Source organism: Saccopteryx bilineata, chromosome 6 (assembly GCF_036850765.1).
Source record: "Saccopteryx bilineata isolate mSacBil1 chromosome 6, mSacBil1_pri_phased_curated, whole genome shotgun sequence".
Taxonomy (NCBI): Eukaryota; Metazoa; Chordata; class Mammalia; order Chiroptera; family Emballonuridae; genus Saccopteryx; species Saccopteryx bilineata.
The window spans coordinates 34,221,447-34,244,281 of NC_089495.1; the positions used below are offsets into that span (position 1 = coordinate 34,221,447).

The 22,835-nt window shown below is 46.8% G+C and overlaps 2 protein-coding genes across 6 annotated transcripts in view; one reads left to right on the forward strand and one right to left on the reverse strand.

Moving 5' to 3' along the window:
• Window positions 1-14,239, forward strand: part of HGSNAT (heparan-alpha-glucosaminide N-acetyltransferase) — a 31,221-nt gene extending 16,982 nt beyond the window's left edge. The window contains exons 8-18 of the mRNA XM_066235235.1: window positions 476-552; window positions 1,230-1,260; window positions 3,847-4,007; window positions 5,132-5,247; window positions 6,858-6,979; window positions 7,611-7,737; window positions 8,878-8,964; window positions 10,892-10,969; window positions 11,588-11,658; window positions 11,759-11,871; window positions 13,509-14,239. Coding sequence (XP_066091332.1) covers window positions 476-552; window positions 1,230-1,260; window positions 3,847-4,007; window positions 5,132-5,247; window positions 6,858-6,979; window positions 7,611-7,737; window positions 8,878-8,964; window positions 10,892-10,969; window positions 11,588-11,658; window positions 11,759-11,871; window positions 13,509-13,690 — 1,165 coding nt within the window. The 3' untranslated portion in view covers window positions 13,691-14,239. The remainder of the gene's footprint in view (window positions 1-475; window positions 553-1,229; window positions 1,261-3,846; window positions 4,008-5,131; window positions 5,248-6,857; window positions 6,980-7,610; window positions 7,738-8,877; window positions 8,965-10,891; window positions 10,970-11,587; window positions 11,659-11,758; window positions 11,872-13,508) is intronic.
• Window positions 14,240-20,216: 5,977 nt separating this feature from the next.
• The window catches only part of INTS10 (integrator complex subunit 10), a 32,397-nt gene continuing 29,778 nt past the window's right edge, over window positions 20,217-22,835 (reverse strand). For 3 of the 5 annotated variants that reach the window (XM_066234740.1, XM_066234741.1, XM_066234744.1), the window contains 2 exons: window positions 22,752-22,829; window positions 20,217-20,667 (listed from right to left, as the gene is read on the reverse strand). In XM_066234740.1, coding sequence (XP_066090837.1) covers window positions 20,511-20,667; window positions 22,752-22,829 — 235 coding nt within the window. In that variant the 3' untranslated portion in view covers window positions 20,217-20,510. The remainder of the gene's footprint in view (window positions 20,668-22,751; window positions 22,830-22,835) is intronic. The other 2 variants (XM_066234742.1, XM_066234743.1) reach the window with 1 other exon arrangement.

Consider the following 22,835-nt stretch of genomic DNA (forward strand, 5'->3'; position numbering starts at 1 on the left):
TAGGTGCTGTTATGTACAGAATTCTCAAGAGTCCCAGCAGTTCCCACGTGAAGTGCGTTCCCTCGAACGGAGCACACCGCGGTAACTGATGAGAGCCTTGCCCGAGGTCTTAGGGCTCATTAGAGAGAAGGACCTAAGATCTGAACCCACGGCTCTGGCTGTAGCGACTGTATGCCGTCTACTACAGTTACTTTAGCTTGAGACACCTAAATAGGTAGCACAAAATGGAGAGATTGGAAATGTTTTGCTTTATTTTCAGGTTATACAGTTTGCTGTGATGGTAAATTTTTCTTAAGACTTCATCGTGTTGGAAATGTTGGCAGCAAAAGGGATTTTGGTGTAGGGTCTTAAATTGTAGTGGGTAGAAGTAATAATTCCGTGTTCTTTAAGTGTCCCCTTGAAGACGCTTGCGCCGTGTGGGTATAAGTGTGTCTTTCACGTGTAAGCCCTGAGTGTGCTGTGTCTTGCTTTACAGGATCGCGCTCATCCTCATGGTCTTCGTTAATTACGGAGGAGGAAAATATTGGTACTTCAAACATGCAAGTTGGAATGGTAAGTTATTTCCTGAAGGTAGCTTTGCTTAACTAGGACCCATTCAAGGAACTGTGGGCAGGAGAATCACTCAGCATCCCCCTCCACCCCGGAGATCCAGAGACGAGGCCCCAGCAACCTCCTCGGAGCTGCTCCTGCCCACATAGACCGACCTTTAGAGTAGTTCATAGTTTGTTGTTTTGTGCTCTGTGGCTTTGCAGGAATTCCCCAAAGGTCTCTGCTGTAGGACTGTGGGCTGTGCTGAAGATGTTAAGGTCTTAGTTGTAAATGATCCTTGTCCTGTTCAGTATAGCCATGTACGCACCCTCTAAGACTCATGGTCCTCCTCGGGGTGCCGTGACCTGAGTGAGGGTGGTCTGAGCGGTGCTGAGTGATGGCTGTGAATCTGCCTTGGTGGTTGGTTTAGGAATAATTTTGCATAGCACTTCTTAGAGAGAACGTGTCCACATACTTCTAGTTTGCTTTCCTGGGCCCAGCTGTGTGCTTAGGTAATGTTTAAGACCCTGTGACAGGTTGTAGAGTCCCCAGGGAGTGTCTGTGTGTTACTGACAGTGTTTTCCTTCTGACTCTGAGTTTACTTTCTAAATATATCAGAATATAATCGACCTATTCTAGATTTAGGAAGTATTTATATCAGAGTCTTTTTCCTTACTCACTGTGTTTGTGTTTTTCTGTAGGACTGACGGTGGCTGACCTTGTATTCCCATGGTGAGTTGGCAGTCTACCACCAGCCCTTCCATAGGTCATCTTCAGTTCTTTTTCTTTTCAGCTGTCGCTGGGGCCTTCTCTGAGGCCAAATTTCAGTTCTGGGCCACGGGCCTGTGTAACTCACAGGCCTCTATTGTTACGAGGTCCTTCCAAAACTTGTGTTACTAATTCTTACGCGTGGCATAGTGCTTACCTAAGACATGCGCGTACGTATAAAAGATGAGGGATTTCAGAGGGAATGTTTCATTTCTTGTAGATCTGATCTACAAAGTACTGGAATCTTATAGGAAATTATAAATTCTGAATATGAAAATACCACTAACCTTGAAAAGACCTATAAAAATAATTTTTTTAAAAAAATTTTATTTACTAATTTTAGAGAGAGGAGAAAGAGAGAAAGGTGGGTGGGGTTGGGGGAAACAGGAAGCATCAACTTGTAGTAATTGCTTCTCACATGTGCCTTGACCAGGCAAACCCTGGGTTTCAAACTGGCAACCTCAGTATTCCAAGTCTGTACTTTATCCACTGCACCACCACAGGTCAGACATAAAAATCATCTCTAAAAGAAATGCAGTGTATCGGTATTGAGATTCTGATAAGTATTGTACATCCCTATGTATAAAACGTACCCTTTTTCGCAAAATTTGGGGTCTAAAAGCTGGGTGCGTCTTACACAGTGGTTGTGGCATTTCAGATGCCGTAGATGGAACTGAGGACGAGGCAATATATGAAGACAGTGATTCGTCATCAGACACAGATGAGGACAAGCTAATGGATGGGAGTTTTGACAGTGATGAAGAGTTGTGTGAACTTTATGATGAATAAAACGAGTTCAATAACTTTATGTAATACCCTTTTTTCAAATTTCGGGCCCCAAAATTAAGTTGCGTCTTATACGTGGGGAAATACGGTATGTAACAGGGCAATAGTAGAGTAGCCAAACACTGTCTTGACTCATCTGTGGCTTATTAATCTTGTTGGGGATCCTGACTTCCTGAGCAATGTGGAACTTGTGTCTTTGCTGTGACACTTGGAGTGACTTTGCTCCATCATCAGGAGGTGGTCCTGGCTATTGGTTTATGTCCTTGGTCTGCTGTGTTTCACTGCTAATATAAACTTGGGGCTTTTAGGAGGGAGGGGGCTGGGGGTCATTTTTTGAGACGGGTTTGAGTAGGAAGAACTTTTATAAGCCTGCAGACCTGGTAATTACTTACATATTTTCTCTGTGAGGTTCCCTGAAAAAGAGGGGTTTGATTTCTGTTCCTGTTACTAGAGGCTAATTTATGTGACCTCCCCCAAAAAAACAAAGCCAGAGGACACCGAGGAGTACAACAAGAGCAAACTCATCTCTGTTAACCCTTTGCCAAATATTTTGAACAATTGCTGTTCTAATTTATTTTATTTTTTTTATTAAGTGAGAGGTGGGGAGGCAAAGACAGACTCCTACATGTGCCCTGATGGGGATCCACCCAGCAAACCCCCTACCAAGCGATGCTGTGTCCATCTAGGCCACTGCTTCGTTGCTCAGCAACTGAGTGCCTGAGGGAGGCCGTGGAGCCTTCTTTAGGACCCAGAGCCAGCTTTTGCTGGAACCATTCGAGCCATGGCTGCCATTTGAGTAGGAGTGGGGGGGGGGGGCATGGAGAAGCAAATGGTCGCTTCCCCAGGGCCCTGATTGAGAATGGAACACAGGACTTCGACACACCAGGCCGATGCTCTACCACTGAGCCAACTGGCCAGGGCTCTGATTTATTTTTTAAACTGAGGTATTTTTTTTTGTATTTTTATTTTTGTTTTTTTTACAGAGACAGCGAGAGTCAGAGAGAGGGATAGATGGTGAAAGACAGGAACGGAGAGATGAGAAGCATCAATCATTAGTTTTTCGTTGCGACACCTTAGTTGTTCATTGATTGCTTTCTCATATGTGCCTTGACCATGGGCCTTCAGCAGACCGAGTAACCCCCTGTTCAAGCCAACGACCTTGGGTCCAAGCTGGTGAGCTTTGCTCAAACCAGATGAGCCTGCGCACAAGCTCGCGACCTCAAGGGTCTCAAACCTGGGTCCTCTGCATCCAAGTCCGACGCTCTATCCACTGCACCACCACCTGACCAGGCCTGATTTATTTTTAAGAAGTAATTTAGTATGGTAAAAGAAAGGAAAGAAAAGATGTGTGGTTTTGGCCCACATACTCTGTCAGGAGCAAGAGTGAAATTAGAAATGATTGAAGTGTGTGGTTTATTTCTCAAGGACTTTGAGGGCGTGCTAGTGAATGTTGAGCTGTTTGGATTTTAGCATCTTCCTCATCATTTCTCTCTGATAATGCAGCGAGCCCGTCGTCCTTGGACAATGCACTCAGCACTGGCGAATTCCCACTATGGCAGGGCTCAGAGGCGCACAGACCTTGCAGCCCAACGGGGCCACATTCTGATGTTTTCTCCACCATTTACCAATGTCATTTCAGTAATTGGTTGCTTAATAAAAAATCATGTGTTCTCTTATGTAATAAATTATAAAATATTCATTAATGGTATAGAGACAAAAATATTGGAAATGGTCACCTAATAATAGCTGTTTGTTTGTTTTTAGGTTTGTATTTATTATGGGATCTTCAATTTTTCTATCGATGACTTCCATACTACAGCGGGGATGTTCAAAATTCAGATTGCTGGGGAAAATTGTGTGGAGGAGTTTCCTGTTAATCTGTATAGGAATTATCATTGTGAACCCCAATTATTGCCTTGGTCCGTGTAAGTATCCCCCCCCCCCCCGTTAGAATATACAGTATTTAGGTTAAAGTGTGGAAACTACATGTTGTAATTCAAAAGGAGTATAATTTCTCCCTCTCAGGTACCTGCAAAAAAAGAACAGTTCTTAGAAAAGTGTCTCTAACACTTGTATAACTTTGGGCATTATTGTTGTTATGTTGGCCTTCTAGGCCTGGGAGGAGTATCCAAGACCACTCAAACCCATCTCTTTACACGAGAGATTGAAGTGCTTTCTCCAGAAATGAGGGCAGAATAGGGACCAGACCAGTCTCCTGGTTCTCAGACCCTGCCCTCCTGCCACGTAGGTTTCCTCAACTTTTGTAATAAGGCTGTTGTGCAGTGGTTCAAAAATTCACCTTTGTCACCAGCTGGGTCGCTGGGAAGGAGTGATCCCTTTGTTGTCATTGTTATAGAGGAGTGAGCGCGACAGAAAAGCTGAGGGAAGGGTGTCAGTCCTGTGGATGGGACACTGGGAGTGTCAGCATCGAGGAAAGTGGTGGTCACTGTCCTCAAGGGGCGTTAGAAGAAGATGGCACAGATTTCTAGACACTGGCCAGGTGAACCTCAGGCGACACGCACTGAGATTTTAGGCGTTCGGAAGACATAGAGGGCATTTCTGGATGGGGTCATAAGGGAAAGTGTTACATAAAATTGATTCAGTGGATCTCCAAAAAGGGATCCACTGCTCACAAGAGGATACAGTATAGGCTTCACACTTCCAGCGAAACAGTGATGTAGCCAGTAGGGCAGGGAGAGTCAGTGGCCTGTGCTGGACCTGCACGTACCTGGTGGGTGAGCGAGTTGAATTCATATTCTGATGAGGAAGGGCCAGGAGGTGAACTTTCAGGGTCAAGGGCAGTCCCTGGTTCCTCCCCACGCCCTAGGAAGACCCTGTTCTCACTCCCATCTCCCAGCCAGCCTGCTTCCTGCAGTGGGTTTGAGCCATGTCTCCTGACCGTATAGTATTTCCATCTCCGAGAGCTTAAAGAAGACTCACTCGGGTGCAGTGTAGCTGTGTCTTCCGGCTTGGAGAAGGAAAGGTCACGCGGTCTTGGGGTGAAGTGGGAGATGCTGGCTAACCATCCCCTAATTTCTACCTTCCGCAGTGTCCTGGGCTAAGGTGCGAATCCCGGGTGTGCTCCAGCGGCTGGGGGTGACTTACTTTGTGGTCGCCGCGTTAGAGCTCCTCTTTGCAAAGCCTCTGCCTGACAGCTGTGCTTCGGTGAGAAACCCTATTTTTAAAAGAATGGAAGGGGGGGAATATCACTGTATAGTTTTTAGAACTCTTTCCTTCTGAGTGCAGTACTGTACTTCTGTGAATCTTAATGCTGCCATGCCACTGCATTCTGTTTTCCTTCCATTATTTTTATTTAGTTTTTATATCAGTCATCTTTTTTTATTGTGGTAAAAAACACATGCGCTCTACCCTCTTCACACATTTTTAAGTGTCCAGTAATCAAATGCATTTGGATGGTGTTAAAATAATCTCACCGTCATCTGGTTTGCTAGTTCAGTCTTCCAGTTTCCTTGTGGTGTAAGATACATGCCTAAAAGAACTTACACAACGTATCAGTACCTGTACAAAAGGCTGCAAAGGTTTCACTTGGAGGAGAAGTGCCAAGCGAGGGCGGGAAAGAACGACAGTATGTCCTTGGCCGTTTCTCCTTTGTGAGAAGTATGTCAGTCGCGTCTTTTGTGATTACTTTCTGACTCACTGTAAATTGCTGAGTTTACCCACATGACAGCTACTTCTTTTTCCCTAATGGAGATAGAAATTCAGTTGGAGATGTTTAAACCTTTCCATTGGGTTTAACCATATATATATTTTTTTTACCTTTTCTTCCCTCTTCATGGTCTGTGAATCCTCTGTACAGAGTTCCTTAATGTGCAGTCAGATAGACATGTGCAGGTAAACACGGGCTTGGTTAGCCACATGTCGGACCCAAGGGGCCGTGGAGGTTGTTCAGGGTCTGTCGTGGGCCACCACGATGGAGCGAGGGCTTGGGTGGGACACCATGAATAAGTGGGTCGCATCCTTTTTCCTTCAACTGAACAGCTCCAGAAGTTTACATTTTATTTTTCTTTTTAAAAAAATTATTTTAACTTTCTTTTTTTTAGAACAGCTTTATTGAGTTATATTTTCATGCAATAAAGCTGACATGGTTGACTTGTACAATTAAGTGACATTTTAGTTTATTCAGAGTTGTACACCCATCACCACTATCTCATTCTGGAACATTTCCACTACCTCCAAAGAAACCGTGTACTCACCACTAGCTACTCTCTTCCCCCTGCAAGTCCCCTATTCTAGGCAACTTCTAATCTCCTTTCTCTCTCTGTCGAGTTGCTAAATTTGGACATTTCATATAAATGGAATTATGCAATGTGTGGCTTTTTGTGGCTGGCTTTCTTTGCTTAGCAAAATATTTTTCGAGGTTCATCCACGCTGTGCCGTGCATGTGTTAGTAGTACCTGATTTCCTGTGAATCGGATTCCGTACTACTTGTTGTTTCCACCTTTTGGCTGTTCTGCATTTTAATGATTCTCTGTACATTTGTGTACAAGTGTTTGTACGAACATCTGTTTTCAATTCTCTTGGGAGTGCGATTGTCCACTGATTTCTTTTTAACTAGTGTTTTATTGTGGTATTTCATAGAAAAGGAACATCAGGGTCACATAATACATACGGGACAACCAGGCATGTATTTTGGTATTACTACAATAAAGGCCAAGCGAAGACTCACAGGGAATTTTCCAAATACATAGACTGTGTATTGCTTCCCATTCTGCTTGCATTTAGTTTGTATATATTTTTTTGTGCCCCTCACTCAGGAGAGACGATGCTCTTCTCTTCAAGACATCCTGTCCAGCTGGCCACAGTGGCTCTTCATTCTGGTGCTGGAAAGCATCTGGCTGGCCTTGACGTTCTTCTTACCTGTCCCTGGCTGCCCTACGTAAGTGAGCCCTTCCTTTCTGTGGGGCCTTCTCTGCCCAGTCAGACCTCCTGGGCTCTACTTTCAAATGCTCCCATCAAAGAAACCCTCCTTCCCCCTTTCTTCTCCTTTGGGGCCTACTTTATATTGGGGGACGAGTCCGGTGTGTGTCCCGAGGGGTGTTCCTGTGAGGTTTTTTCCCAGGGTCAGTTTGAATGGAAGTTGCCAAGCCTTAACATGTGGCAGGGCAGGCAAGTCAGAAGAGCAGTGATGGTTCAGAGCCTCGTCCCGGAACACCAAGGTTGCGGGTTTGATCTTGGTCAGGGAACATATGGGATGCAGCCAGTGGAGGCGCCACCAAGTGGAGCAACAGATGAACCCTCTATCTATCTATCTATCTATCTATCATCTATGTATCCATATCACCCCCTTCAACTACTCCGCCTTCTCCCTCCTTTCCTCTTTCTCTCTAAAAATAATCAATAAATAAAAAAAATTGAAAAAGAAGAAGGAGCATGGGAGAGAGTGCGTGGCATTGCAGGGGTCCCAGGCTTGTATACGTTTGAACCCTCTGTTGGGTTGCATATGTAGCCAGTGTGTACTCATCCCCCCTGGAGTCTTGTCAGGCAAGCACGTGTTCTCACTTCCACAGTGGCTACCTCGGCCCTGGCGGCATTGGAGACCTGGGGAAGTATCCGAACTGTACTGGAGGAGCCGCTGGCTACATAGACCGCTTGCTTCTGGGAGATGATCACATTTATCAGCATCCATCCTCCACTGTGAGTGACACGGGCTTGTACCGAGACCTGGACAGGAGGAGCTCTGAAGGGAAAGAAAATAGAAAGGGCAGGCCAGCTTTCAGCTATGTCCGTCTAATAAGCTAGATGGGATCTAGTTTTTATTTGAAAAAGTGACTGACTTGAGGGACTTCGGTGTTCATTATGGGGCATAGGTAAACCTTACTCCGGGTTTTAAAGGGCAGCTGTGCAGCACAGTGGTTTCCTGTGTGTCTCAGGTTGGGTTTCCTGGCAGCAGACTCTGAGGCAGGTTCTCGTGCAGGGAGTTTGTCGGGCAGTCCTCGGGGATCAGCGCCTGCTGGGCCGTGAAGGGCAGAGGGGGCAGCTGAACTGCATCGCAGTCACGAAGGCCTCAGCTGATGTTATGCGGCCCGGGGTGGGCTGGGGTGGCCCTTCAGCATTGTTCTGAATTGAGGGAAGGGATCTGGCCCTTAACATCCCTGATTGGATGTGGACTGCCCCCAGGAAGGGGGTGTGACTCCTGGAGGGGCAGCTATTGGTCAGTCAAGGACAAACCCGGAAGAGAGACTTGGCTGAGAGCTATTGGCCAATAATACATACATACTTGTTACAGCAGCTGGGGAAGGAAGGCTTTAGACCTCAAAGGGGTGGGAGGAGGGGGTATGTGGGAGTATCTGGCGGTACACTATAGCATCCACTGACGGTATATTTCCACATTTCTACAGTCTCCACAATAACTTATTGTATAAGAAAATAATACACCTGTGTTACATATTTCTCTTTTAAAAAAGAAAGATAGGAAGCTGTTGCTGTTATAATAGGGTTGACCCAAAAGAATTCACTTTAAAACTATGAAGGAATTCTACGTAGTGTCTGACACTGGTTAGGGATGGTCGTGTTGCTGGGCCACCTGCAGTCGAAACGAAAGGGCTGTGCTGGACCTTGGTCTCTGCGTACCCTCCCCAAGAGTGACACAGCGCACACTGGGTTGGCACGAGTGTCCTGCTTATAATCCCCGCAAGTTGGAAGTGAATGTCTGCTGTAGAAACAAAACACATTAAATATTGGAGTGTACGCGAGTGTGTGTTTAGTCTACGAGTTGTTTGTGGGCGTTTCCATGGTGAAAGCTGAGAGCCGCCTTCTCCTTCTGTTCTCTGAAAGGTGCTCTACCACACCGCAGTGGCCTACGACCCAGAGGGAATCCTGGGGACCATCAACTCCATTGTGATGGCGTTTTTAGGAGTTCAGGTATTTGTTCATTTCGTTAGGAGACATTTTTTCTGACAGTTTGTGATTATTGATTTATCACTAATTCAAAAACTTTCATTAAAGTCATTGGAAACGTAGCCTCCGCTGTGTATTACAGGTCTAAAAATGTGTTTGTATTTGACAAATGGTCAAAACTAGAGGTTGCCAAAATGCAGCACATTCAAATACTTGGGCATAATTTCTATATTCTCAAAATAAATTCTTGTTATTCATAGGGCTTATCTTAGAAACAGGCGCTGCAGTTTCTGGATAAAATACCCCCCCCTGGGGACTGTGCAGCATTTTTGGTACTGGTGACGTTGGGAGGTCCCTGGGCCACTTGTCACATTTCCTTTGTGTGACACAGCGCACACTGCACGAGGTTTCAGTTTATGACAAAGTCAATACAGGTTATTCTTGGTTTGTTGCACATGTTGAAATTCTGAGCAGTCTAGATTTTCTTTCCAGAATTCTCCTTACTAGTATTTGAACTTGTTACTTGAGGGGCGCTCCCTGGGAGAGGGAAGATGGGCAGAGTAGCACCGAAGGAACTCTCTGAAGATGCCGACAGTCTGCATCTGTGCTCCCCATGTGGCCGCTGAGTGCTTGAGCTAGGGCTAGTTTGACTGAGGAGCTGAATTTTACATTGTGTTTAATTTTAGATTTAGTTTTAAGTAGTCATGTGTGGCTAGTGGCTCCTGTATTGGATAGTGCAGGTCTAAAGTGTATACCTTTTGGCGATTGAGTAATTTCTTATTTAGAAATACATCCTTTCTCGCTATCCCACTTTATCATTTTGCAATGTGCTTTCATTTAATCCCTACACATGCTCCCGAGGTAAGTCGGCGCCTGCGGGAGCAGCGTAGCGCAGCAGCTGAGCATGCAGACCTACCGGGAAGCGTGGCCTGTTTGAACGCAGCTCTGCCACCTGAGCTGGGTGGCCGAGGGCATGTTACTTGACCCCTCTGTGCTTCAAGGTGTTGAGAGGATTAACTAACTCAATATATATCAAGTTCTAAGAACTGGCACATAGAAAATATTTATAAAACTTAGCTATTACGCCTGACCTGTGGTGGCACAGTGGGATAAAGCGTCGACCTGGAAGTGCTGAGGTCGCCGGTTCAAAACCCTGGACTTGCCTGGTCAAGGCACATATGGGAGTTGATGCTTCCAGCTCCTCCCCCCCCCTTCTCTCTCTCTGTCTCTCCTCTCTCTCTCTCTCTGTCTCTCCCTCTCCTCTCTAAATGAATAAAAATAAAAAAATTTAAAAAAAACTTAGCTATTACTATATATAAGTAACATTTTTATAGTTTGATATTTTCAGACATTAATTTCTGACTTGGGGAATTTTTATGCCAAGTTCAGATTTTATTTACAGTTTTTAAAATCTTCCCTGCCTCCAGGTCCCTCCTGGCCCTGTCCCTCTTCTGTACCGCTGCCAGGCTGGCCGTCTAGCAGGCCATGCTGAGCCTTGGTCCTTGGGACTATTTTTTAGGGGGAGGGTGGCTTTCCTTGGGTCCCTGTCACCTATGGGAAAAAGCCAGTGACTCTTAGGGCGGTCTGCAGTTCAACCTGCCCGTCACCTCCTCAGCCTGCCCACCTTGCAGCTTTTGTGCATTACCTGCAGTACGTCAGGGATGCTGGGCCTTCTCGCCTCTTTTGACCCGCATCTGGCATGCTGTTCCAGTCTGCCTGGATGCTCTTCCTGCTTTACACGCGTAGCCTCACCTCCAATGCCTTCCTCCCCCCAAGTGGTCCCATGTGCATCTCAGTCTCCACTATTCAATGTGCATCTTCCCTGTGCAATCCCAGTGCCTAGCAGTGTGCCCGGGAGCTGTGTTAGTTGAGTGATCAAGAAAACCGATGAACAGGAAATAAGAATATTCCTGAGGTGGTTCTCTTGGTCATACTGTGTTTTCTTTTCCAGGCAGGAAAAATCCTCTTGTATTACAAAGATCAGACCAAAGTCATCCTGATCAGATTCACTGCCTGGTGGTGTTTCCTAGTGAGTAATCAGCGTCCCTACCTGAAATGCCTTTTCTTCACACATACATATTTAACAGGAAAAAATGTCTAGCAACAGTGGTATATCAGCTGTCAGCACATTGCAACAGGTAGCATTCTTCACTTGCATAACAGAGAGGAGCAAATCTTTACACCTAAATTCTCGGGTTAATTATTTTAGGAAATTGTCTCTACAGATAAGTCAGTGTTGGCATCAGGAGGAAATAGAAGCGAGGTGTGGGTCTTGGAGGGGCGCCGTGTCAGGATGGCCAGGCGAATGACAGCGATTCCCCGACCAGCGTCCAGATTCATGGGGGACAAAGAGGTTGGAAGATCAGCTGTTCATTTCACCTCTGACTTTGCAATCACGTTTCCTCCCAGGAGTCACTCTGGTTTATCATTTATATCGTTTACCTTCAACCCAAAGAATTGCTGAAAATATATGTTTAGAGGATATTCTTAGTTATGCATCTTAAAAAAGTTTTTTTCCAGTTAAAAGAATAAGACATGACACCATTTTCAGCCCTCCCTAAGCAATGAAATAACTAACATTTTTCAGTTTGGAAACGTAATTGTTTTTTAAGATCATATAAACTGGAACATCTTTCTCTCATTGTAGGGGCTTATCTCTGTTGCTTTGACGAATATTTCTGAAAATGATGGCTTTATTCCAGTAAACAAAAATCTCTGGTAGGTAGAGAAAGCAGGGTCCTGTGGGTGTCGACACCTGGGCCTGCTCACGGCCGACGTGCTCTCAGGAGCCCTGACAGACCTCGTTCCCTCCCTCCAGGTCCATTTCCTACGTCACCACGCTGAGCTCCTTTGCCTTCTTCATCCTGCTTATCCTCTACCCCATTGTGGATGTGAAGGGAGTGTGGACGGGAGCCCCGTTCTTTTATCCAGGTAAGACGCCTCTAACCCTAAACCAAGTCGGTGGTAGTGACCAGCTGGACTGGCCCAGGGACCAGCTAAGCATGACCAGGGCTGGGGTCCTGAACCATGGCCCTGGGGGCTTGTTTCCAGGACGCAGGCTGAGGGAGAAAGCATCAGGGGCCGCTCAGTCCCACGCCGTGCAGGATGTCGCAGGCCTGTTTCAAAGCAGTCCATGCTTTTTCCCTGCTTAGATTGGTATTTGCTATTTCCTCAGGCAGTGAATCCGTGTGCCATCCAGTTTCCAATGCTTCAGAAATGGGGCATAATTTCTCTTAGTGTAAATGCATGGCCTTCCAGGTGACACATAAGCAATGTTGAGAAACAATATCAAGAAACAAACAGATGGTTTAAATGCAGTTCTGTGGAAGGAAACTTGACTTGGGGTGGCAAACACACCGTGCAGTGTACAGGTGATGTATCGTGAAATTGTGCACCTGAAATCTACATTTTATTAACCAGTGTCACCCCGATAAATTCAATAAAAAATCTTTAAAACATGCAGTTCTTCCTGGAGACTGAGATAGACCAGATAACTTTAGTGACTCATTTCAGCCCTCTGATTCTAGTAATAGTTCCTACCTTTGGCCTCAAATTTTCTGTGAGATTACAAGTAAATACTTTCAGGTTTCCTTTCAGATTCAGTATTCAAGAATTACTCTGTTACAAAATGAATATTTTATAATATATTTTTTTGTGACAGAGAGACAGAGAGAGGGACAGACAGGCAGGAAGGGAGAGAGATGAGAAGCATCAATTCTTCATTACAGCTCCTTCATTGTTCACTGATTGCTTTTTCATATGTGCATTGACTGGGGGCTACAGCAGAGCAGAGTGACCCCTTGCTCAAGCCAATGACCTTGGGCTCAAGCCAGCGACCTTGGGCTCAAACTAGCAACCTTGGGCTTCAAGCCAGTGACCATGGAGTCATGCCTATGATCCCATGCTCAAGCTGGTGACCCCGCACTCAAGCTTGTGAGCCCGTGCTCAAGCCGGATGAAGTTGCACTCAAGCCAAATGAGCTCGTGCTCAAGCCAGTGACCTCGGTTTCAAACCTGGGTTCTCTGCATCCCAGTCTAATGCTCTATCCATTGTGCCTGGTCAGGCTATAATGATTTTTTATATAGTTTATACTGTGTCACTTATTTTTGGTAGTAACTTTTGGTTTTTTCACTGAACTAAAGTCCTGTTTCAGGAATGAACTAGGTGAGGCCCTGGCCGTTTGGCTCACTGGTAGAATGTTGGCCTGGTGTGTGGAAGTCCCTGGTTCAATTCCTAGTCAGGGCACACAGGAGAAGTGACCATCTGCTTCTCCACACCTTCCCCTTCTCTCTTTCTCTCTCTCTCACCCCTCAAGCAAATTGGCCTGGGCACCGAGGATGGCACCATTGGCTCATCTTAGGCACTAAAAATAGCTCAGTTGTTGAGCAGCAGCCCCAGATGGGCAGAATATCACCCTGTAGGGGGCTTGCCAGGTGGATTCTAGTCATGGCACATGCAGGAGTCTGTCTTTCTGCCTCCCCGTCTCACTTAATAATAATAATATAATAAGTAAACTAGGTGAGCCAAGGTGACTCAGGAAAATGTGATCCTCTTCGTCTCCCCTTCAGGAATGAATTCTATTCTGGTGTATGTTGGCCACGAGGTGTTCGAGAACTACTTCCCCTTCCAGTGGAGGCTGCAGGACACCCAGTCACACAAAGAGCATCTCATTCAGAACATTGTTGGTACTTCCCTCTGGGTGCTCATTGCCTACATTCTCTACAAAAAGAAGGTTTTTTGGAAAATCTGATTTCCCCAGCTGATGACATGGTCTGGCAGACTCTGGTAGGCCTGGCGAGGCAAGAGCTGAAGCAGCCTTTATTAAAGGGAACTGTTAATTATACAATGAATGGCTGTGCTTTTCCAGATTATTGGGGAAGACGCTGTTGTTCTTGGGCTAGTGACTGTCACAGGGCTCATCAGAGCTGTCTGCCTGCGTGTTTGGGACTTGCGCGTTTAGAATGTAACTGTCCTTTGTCTCCATCATCTGTGTAAATGGATGGATTTGGAACCCTATTCTAAGGGTTTCTCGGATGACTTTTCAAAAGGGAACTACCATGGCCATTTGCTTCTGTGATGGGTGAAGCAATCTGAGGTCTGATTCTTGCTGACCTTCGTGCACACAGCCTTTCCACGGGTGTACATGCCAGCCACGAACGAACACCGTCATTTCTGTTGTGGCTGACTCGAAAGCTTATTGGATGTGATGTGTAGTAATAGAGTCTAATATTTTGTTGTTATTGTTAAGTGTGGTTAAATATTTCAAAAGAGGATAATTTCTCTTTCAGGTCTGTAAAGCCTTGGTGGGTCCAAAAATATGCCTGTCAGAAGCCATTTTCTCCTTTTCCTACTGGAAAAAAAAGTTAAAATGTAGATGTGTTATTCTCAGCCGCTCTTGCTTAATTATCTACTTATGTAGCTCTATGTTTCTCTGTTTATCAGCCACCTATCTGCACCCACGTACTACCTGTCTGTGTCCCTGTGTTACTAGGTGGTGACTGGCACCCAGGGGCACAGCTGTGGCAGAGAGAGGCGCCCGTCTTACCCGCGGCCCCAGCTTTGCCGTGCTTGCTGTGCCGGGCAAGGCCCTTGGCCCGTCTGAGTCTTCGTTTCCTCGTCTGTGAAATGCGGGGCTGGCGCTGACCCCTGGGGTCCCTCTTGTTCTTAGACTCAGTGAGCTGGGGTATATATATCCATAGCTTTTCTGAAATCCTTAGAAAAATAACTTTATGACAGAAAACTCTCCAAAATAAGGGATAATGAAAAGTTTAAAAAAAACTCTTATTGGAGTAAGTCTTTCCAGAAAGACCCTCCACAGTGGAGGCACCTTTCTTGCTTGGAATCATGAAAGTGAAGCAGTTTCTCAGGCACAAGGCGGGACGAGCACATGGAGAAACAGCCCTTGTCCTATGGTGCATCATCACACTTAGGAATTTGCTGTGAGAATTCCATCTGGAAGGAAAACGTGACAATAGCTTGCACTTGAGAGCACCCTTCCGCGGTGAGACGGGGCCAGCTCGGGGTTGCTTCCCCTGTATCTTCACTCCTGTGCTCATGGCCTCAGTGTGGTCCAGACTCTTGTGATTCTTCTCAAACTGGCTTCCTTCCCTCAGCCCCTCCTCTGCAGAGTCACTAGCCATTGTCACTGAGTTAAGCTTTATGAAGCAGAGCTCAGAGCACATCCCCTCTTGATAAAAACTTTCAGTTTCCTTCCCGACCCCCTGCACCCGCCCGACTTACTCCAGCCCAACCAGACCCGCCCACCCCATCCCAGCTGGGCCCTCCTACTTCTGACTTTGATTATAGTCTTCCTGGGCTACTTTTTCCTCTTCATTTTCTCCTATCTACATTTAATCTCTTACTGTAGACCCCTCCTTCTAAGGCATCTCTCTAATCTCTTAGTCTCATCCAAGAGTAATCTTTTCTTTAGACTCTGGATTCTCTTATCAGGACCGATCTCATGCCATCTGTCACATTATGATAGTTATTTGTATACATGTCTAGTTTTTTTTGTGTGTGACAGAGACAGAGTCAGAGAGAGGGACAGATAGGGACAGACAGGGAGAGAGATGAGAAACATCAGTTCTTCATTGTGACACCTTACTTGTTCATTGATTGCTTTCTCATATGTGCCTTGACTGGAGGGCTATAGCAGACTGAGTGACCCCTTGCTCAAGCCAGTGACCTTTGGCTCAAGCTGGTGAGCCTTGCTCAAACCAGATGGGCCCACGCCCAAGCTGGGGGCCTCGGGGTCTCGAACCTGGGTCCTCTGCATCCCAGTCCGACGTTCTACCCACTGCGCCACTGTGTGGTCAGGCTACATGTCTAGTTTTCCATGCTATAAACTGTGAGCTTATTGAGGGCAAGAACGACGCCTTGTTTGTTTGCATATTCTTCCTGGCACAAACACAGGGCCTCGTCCATAGCAAGCACTAAATAAAAACATTTATTAAAGCAAAGCAATGGTGGCTGTTTTTATTGTCAATATTTAAGTGTTGATAAAATGAGTGTTTGGAGTGCTGCATGAAAATGTCCATGGAGCTGATGTGTCTGGGAGAGTCGTCGGAGGAAACTGCTGCTGCCCTGCTCTTGAAATGAGTCCTCATGGGTGGTCACAGCTATGTCATTCAGCTCTCAGCAAGTCCAGCTGGGTTGGGCCACTCCAGGTGAGTCATCCAGAAGTATTTCTTATGTTGGGGAGTATATCAGGTTGTCTTGAACTAGAAGGAACGGGGTCCTGATTCGGCCTGGCTCTAAGGAAAGTTGATCTCACACGAGAAGTCCCGAGGCAGGCGGGATGCCCCCGCTCTGCTTGGCTCAGGCGGTGCACTCCACAGCGGGGGAGGACTCCACTGTGACAGCCGCCTGCTCGGCAGATGAGACCCCTCGGCAGGGGAGGAAGGGCCGTCCCCTCTGTGTGCCTCTTAATTTTATCAGCCAGAAAACCCTCCCCAGCAGCCCCTCAGCAGCCTTCGCCTCTTGTCTCATTGTTAGCACGTGTCTCACTTATAAAACCAGCAGTGACAAGGGAGCCGGTGAGACCAAGTCCATGGCTCTGTGGAGGACGGTGATTATCTCCTTCAGGACGGGAAGGAGGGTGAAATTAGACGGGGCAGCGCGTAGCCACTGTTTCTTTAGTTGCATATTTGTATACCCTCTTTTTCCCCAGGGTAGCAAGTCAACATTTTTCTCTTGGTGTTGGGAAAACAGCTGTGTTAGGCTTGCTCGCTTGTATTTTGCATGATTAGTGCGTGAGCACGCAGCAGAGCCACGTGTGCATAGCCTGTGTAAGGCTACGAGTGCGTTCCCTTGGCGTCCATTGCTCGCCTGCCACTGCGAGGGGCCATTTAGCAGATCACTTGCCCACCGTAAGGAGCTGTTTTCCTACTCACTTGCCTGCCACTGCAAAGGGTGATTTTCCTCTTTGCTCACCTGCTGATGTGAGAAGCGGTTTTCCCCTGCCTGTGTGCTTCTCTGCTGTTTGCGAGACTTTATTAAACAGGAATGGCCCCACACTTCTTGCTCCGCTCCGCAGTTCCTCTGCTGTCTGCCCACATCCAGTGTGAACCTGCCCGGCCTCGGCCACTGGCATCACACTTGGTAATCAGTGTTTGTTGGGTGCTAGTTCCTAAATGCTTCTCTTCAGGCTACGTGCACTTCCAAATGCAAAGTTGATAGAAATGCTAGATATTGTATCTAGCATTTGTATGCAAGCACTTTGCATGACTAGTGCGAGAGCATGTGTGTCATACAGTGCCTCAGACTTCATAATCCTCTCACCTAATCGTGTACATCAGGGGTAGTCAACCTTTTCATACCTACCGCCCACTTTTGTATCTCTGTTAGTAGTAAAATTTTCTAACCGCCCACTGGTTCCACAGTCATGGTGATTTATAAAGTAGGGAAGTAACTTTATAAAATTTATAAAGCAGAGTTACAGCAAGTTAAAGCATATAATAATAATTACCAAGTACTTTATGTCGGATTTTTGCTAAGTTTGGCAGAAAAATCTTTATAAAACAACTTACTATAGTTAAATCTATCTTTTTATTTATACTTTGGTTGCTCCGCTACCGCCCACCATGAAAGCTGGAACGCCCACTAGTGGGCAGTAGGGGCCAGGTTGACTACCACTGGTGTACATCAAATCACTATGGTAGACAAGAGATGCCACTAGCATGCTGGCTTTCCTTTGTAGAATTCCAGCCCCAAACTGCTGGCTGTGAGGACAGCTAGCCTTGCTCCTGCAGTGCCAAGCCGATGGCTCCCCAAAGGGTTACCATTTTGGGTTCTGGTGGCACTTTTTTTATGACTACTGGGGCTTTCTCTTCAGAAAGCAGTTCTTTTCTGATTTTCCCACCTTTCGTGGTGTGGGGAAACAGCTGTGTTAGGCTTGCTTGCTGGTTTCCTGGCTGCAGGCACTTTGCATGATTAGAGTGTGCACTTGAGGCACAAAGCCGCGTGTCTCTCTGAAGAGCTGTGGGTGCTTTCCCGCAGAGGCGATTCTCCCAGATCGCTCTCCTGCCACTGTGAGGTGCGGTTTCCTGAGTCTCTCAGCTGCCCCCATGAGGGGCAGTGTTCCTGCTCCCTTGCCCTCCACTGTGAAAGCAGGTTTTCCTTTGTTTATTTGCCCGCCTGTCTCTGCGAGCCTCCGATAAGCGGGAGTGGCCCAACGCTTTCCAGCTCGGCAGTTCCTCTACCGTCTGCCTGAATTCAACATGAACCTGCCTGGCCTCAGCCATCAGTATTACACGTGGTTAGATGTTTGTTCTTCTATCTTATCCTATTTGTAGTCATACCCTCCCATTTCCCCTGAGATTTGGAGCACAGGAGTGGCATCACTCAATAAGTAAATGAAAGATTCTTTTTTTATCTGGTGCTTAACCACTTGGGTATTAGAATATTTTGTTTTGATGTCTGCTGCCTCCAAACACCAATATGAGGAAGGTGTTATAAAACCAAAAGATAAGAGAATGTGTAATTTGAAAGCTCCTTTGGGGACAACGCACCCCATTATAAAAGCAACAGGGTGGTTTATGTATTTGTAATTGTAGGGAAAATAGCTGTGGTTAGGTTTGCTCACCTGTTTTCCGGCTGCAAGCACTTTGCGTGACGAGTGCGAGAGCGTGTGTGTAGCCTGTGTGAGGCTCCGGGTCCTTTCCCTCGGGCGGTTTTCCTGATCGCTGGCCCGCCACCGTGAGGGTGGTTTTCCTGTTTGTTCGCCCCCTGCCCCAAGAAGCGGCCTTCCCAACTGTTCGCTTGTCCACCATTGTGTCTAATAAATGGGAATGGCCCAATGCCTTTTGGGTCCACGGTTCCTCTACCGTCTGCCTGAATCCAATGTGAACCTGCCTGGCCTTGACCACCAGCATTATGGTGATCAACTCATATTTCATTGATAAACACTTTAAGAGTTAGAGGAGGCCCTGGCCTGTTGGCTCAGTGGTAGAGCATCGGCCTGGCATGCGGGGGACCCGGGTTCGATTCCCGGCCAGGGCACATAGGAGAAGCGCCCATTTGCTTCTCCACCCCGCACCCCTCCTTCCTCTCTGTCTCTCTCTTCCCCTCCCGCAGCCAAGGCTCCATTGGAGCAAAGATGGCCCGGGCGCTGGGGATGGCTCCTTGGCCTCTGCCCCAGGTGCTAGAGTGGCTCTGGTCGCGGCAGAGCGACGCCCTGGAGGGGCAGAGCATCGCCCCCTGGTGGGCAGAGTGTTGCCCCTGGTGGGCGTGCTGGGTGGATCCCGGTCGGGTGCATGTGGGAGTCTGTCTGACTGTCTCTCCCTGTTTCCAGCTTCAGAAAAAAAAAAAAAAAAAAAAAAGAGTTAGAGGAAATATATTCTGAGATCAGGTGTATGTTAAACTGTTTTATTGATTTCAATATATCTATTTTAAAAGGGCCTTATTTAGAAAAGATTTCTGAAACTTTTTATACCAAGTAACTGAATAACTTCTTAGCTCTTTCATTCTTAGAGTCTCTAGAAACAAATGTTTATGTGCTGTTTGCTGGTGTGTTTCTGGAAGAGCAAAAGAAAAAACAACAAACCTGATGACTACCACAGTTGTGGGAGGCACTGTCCGAAACATTTCACATGAAGTAGCATTCAATCTTCACAACAAACCCGTGAGGGAAATGCCACCATCACTGTTTTTCCAAAGACAAGCTTGAGGTACAGAGAAATTGTCCCTGGCCCATGGCAAAGTGAAGGGCCGCAGAGCTGTGGTTGGAAGCCAGGCCCTGTGGTCCCACAGGGCCTGGGCAGACAGCACAGGCTGCCCACTGGCCTGTGGCCCCAGCAGGGAGGAGCACCTTCCCTCCCCCCTCACCCATCCAGGGCTGTCTGGCAGCCATTCCCAGCCCTATCCCCAACCTCCGTGTCTCCTTTAGCAGAAATTCACTCAAGTCAGGCCTTGGCTGGTTGGCTTAACCGTAGAGCATCGGCCTGGCATGTGGAAGTCCCAGGTTTGATTCCTGGCCAGGGCACCCAGAAGCACCATAGCTTCTCCTCTCTCCTTTCTATCTCTCTCTTCCCCTCCTGCAGCCAAGGCTCCATTGGAGCAAAGTTGGCCTAGACCCTGAGGATGGCTCCATGGCCTCTGCCTCAGGCACTAGAATGGCTCCAGTCACAACGGAGCAATGCCCCAGATGGGCAGAGCATCGCCCCCTAGTGGACATTCCGGGTGGATTCTGGTTAGGCTAATGCGGGAATCTGTCTGCCTGCCCCCCACCCTGCTTCACACTTCAGAAAAATACAAAAAAAAAAAAAAAACCCTCCAAATTTAGGATGATTTTTATTTACAAAACAGGTTGATTCTTTTGTTTTACAAAAGTTACAAAAAGCTTTTAAAAAATAGAAACAGCTTCTCAGGCTCTTGGGAACTAGATATTTTTTAGAACCAAAGCATGAGTACTCAGGTGGTGGTCTTCTTTCTCAGCTGGTACTGCAGCACTGGTCCTGCTCCATGGCCCTGGCCCCATGGCCAGGGTGCTGGCAGCGGGCTCCCGGTACTGCAGCACTGGTCCCACTCCATGGCCCCCGGCCGCACGGCCAGGTGCTGGCAGCGGGCTCCCGTCAGGCCAGAGTCTGCAGCAGCAGGATCTTCTCGTTGATGCAGAACCTGTGCAGCACCACCATCAGGTTCTCGCCGCAGCGGGACACCTGGCGCTCCATGGCCAGGCGGAAGTCCTCCTTCACGCCCTTGGTGATGCCCCGCGTGACCGTGTGGTGCCTGAGGGCAGCGACAGGGAAACAGATGGACATCGTGGTTAGCACAGGTATCACAGGCCAGTGTTTCTGGGGTAGGAGTAAAGCCTACCTCAAATCTAAGTATAGGTAAACATTTTTAAAAAGAAAGAAAAGCCCTAACCAAACCACCCCCTTTGCCCACTCCTTCTCAGAAAGACTGAAAACTAGAGAGACACCTTTCCCACTCAACAAAAGAATACTTAAAGATCTAAATGTCTGGTGAAATGTCACCTGTTTTGCTTTTCACCTCCTGTAGCTTTGACACTATGCATCCCTGTGCTGACTTGGGCACAGTTCAGTTACTCTGGGCCGCCTGGGTCCAGCCCGCACTGGTCACACAGCTCGTGTCCAGTCAGGCCAGCTAACTGCAGAGGCAGCAGCAGGGACAAGCCAGTCACCTGACTGAACTCAGGCACCTGGCTCCTTGGGCTGGTGCTCCGTGGAAGGCTCAGGGACTGCGCACGGCCCCGGATGACAAGCACATCCCTGTCCCCGTGCTGCCAGAACAGGACAGCTCTAAATGCTGAGCCCAGCCCCGCTCAGGTCTGCTTGAGAAGCAGGAGGAGCGGGTGCTCCTGAGACAAGAGAGGCACAGGTGGGGGACAGGAGCCGTCACTGAGCAGCAATCAAAGGCTTTCAAAGGCCACTGAAGGTCAGATCTGGTCCATGTGCTCAGGAGACATGCATGGAGGTGGGCGGGTCGGTGGGAGCACAAGCAGGGTCTCCAGTGACACTTGAGGTCGTGCTTTAGAGAGAAAAGTCCCACAGGAAATCCCAGAAAACTGAAGACACCAAAGTGAAGAAAGGAAAAGAAAAATCTTGCAAAATTCAGTGGCTTCAATTAAAAAAAGTTTTAACAAGCTCAGTAATTGGGTGGACTAGAAGCCGTCTCTGCCCCATCGCTACAGCCTCACTTCCCTCAGACACAGTCACAGGGATTTAAACTTAGATTTTTAGGTATTGGCCAAAATAAAATTCATATCATTCTATAAAATCACTACAACAAAGTCATAAAGTTGCAATGCAACAGAATAAAAAGACGCCCCAGCTTTGTTGAACTAGTAAAGATTATTACTGGGAATTCTACAATTCCCATGAACTATGCAGTAAAACAGCGGAGCCATGGAGAAAATAGTTCTTTGTCGACACTTCTAGTCAAGTCTGGCTGACTGACTTGGTAATTAGGGCAGTGTCAGTGAGGCCGAGGCCATGAGTCCCCCTGGGATTGGACACAGACGTTTCAGGCTGTCCTGAGATACTGCATTTCTGGGAGCAGACTGCAACCCCAAATTGGAGCTGATCCTCTGATCAATTGAAAGTTACTGGTATTTACAGATAGTAAGCTAAAGGGCATTGATGGGTCAAAGCAACCTCTTACTCAATACTAGTAAAAAATATAATAAGCTGCATCCTGCTGATCCTGGTCTAATTTATAAAGAGCATTGTCTCCATTTATAAAGAGCAGCACAACTCAGTTATATTTCTATCAGAGCCTCTATCCCTCTGGTAAATTTGGATAAAGGACAGAATTAGATTTTGTGGTTTATGAGCAGGATAAATCAGCTAATAAGTGTGACAATCTAGCCTACCAAATATTTTCAATTCAGAAAGGTCAAGTCTGAGAAAAGTGTCAGTGACAGGCAAATGCTGTGCTAATGCTCGTTGAGACCAAAATCTTAACTCTGGTCACACATATAAAAATTTCAGAGTAAACATTTACTTAAAATAAGCTTCATCATCCTTCAATATTTATAACTGAATGCCTTATGTCTTCTCGAAAGAGAGTTCAGTGCCCAATGTGCACTTAATCTGACACTTTTATATAACTTTCATTTTCTTTCCAGATCCATAATGATTTTTAAATCGAACACAAAAACACTGGCAACTTATGTAACAAAATAAGAAATGTTTACAATATTACAACCAGATGGTTTGCCGAGGAATGCAGAACAAATTAAAAAATAAAGAAAGCATGAAAAAGAGCACTGAGGAACAAAGAGCTGAAACCATGGGCAGTACACATGTTGACAAAACAGCACACTATGAGCAGGTGTTTCCACTTGGTACCTGTCAGCAGTCTGTATGCTGGGCGGAAGCACAGGTAAGAATTCCTGCGGCAGTAACCCCGTGGGAGGGCTAGCAGGCCTTTAA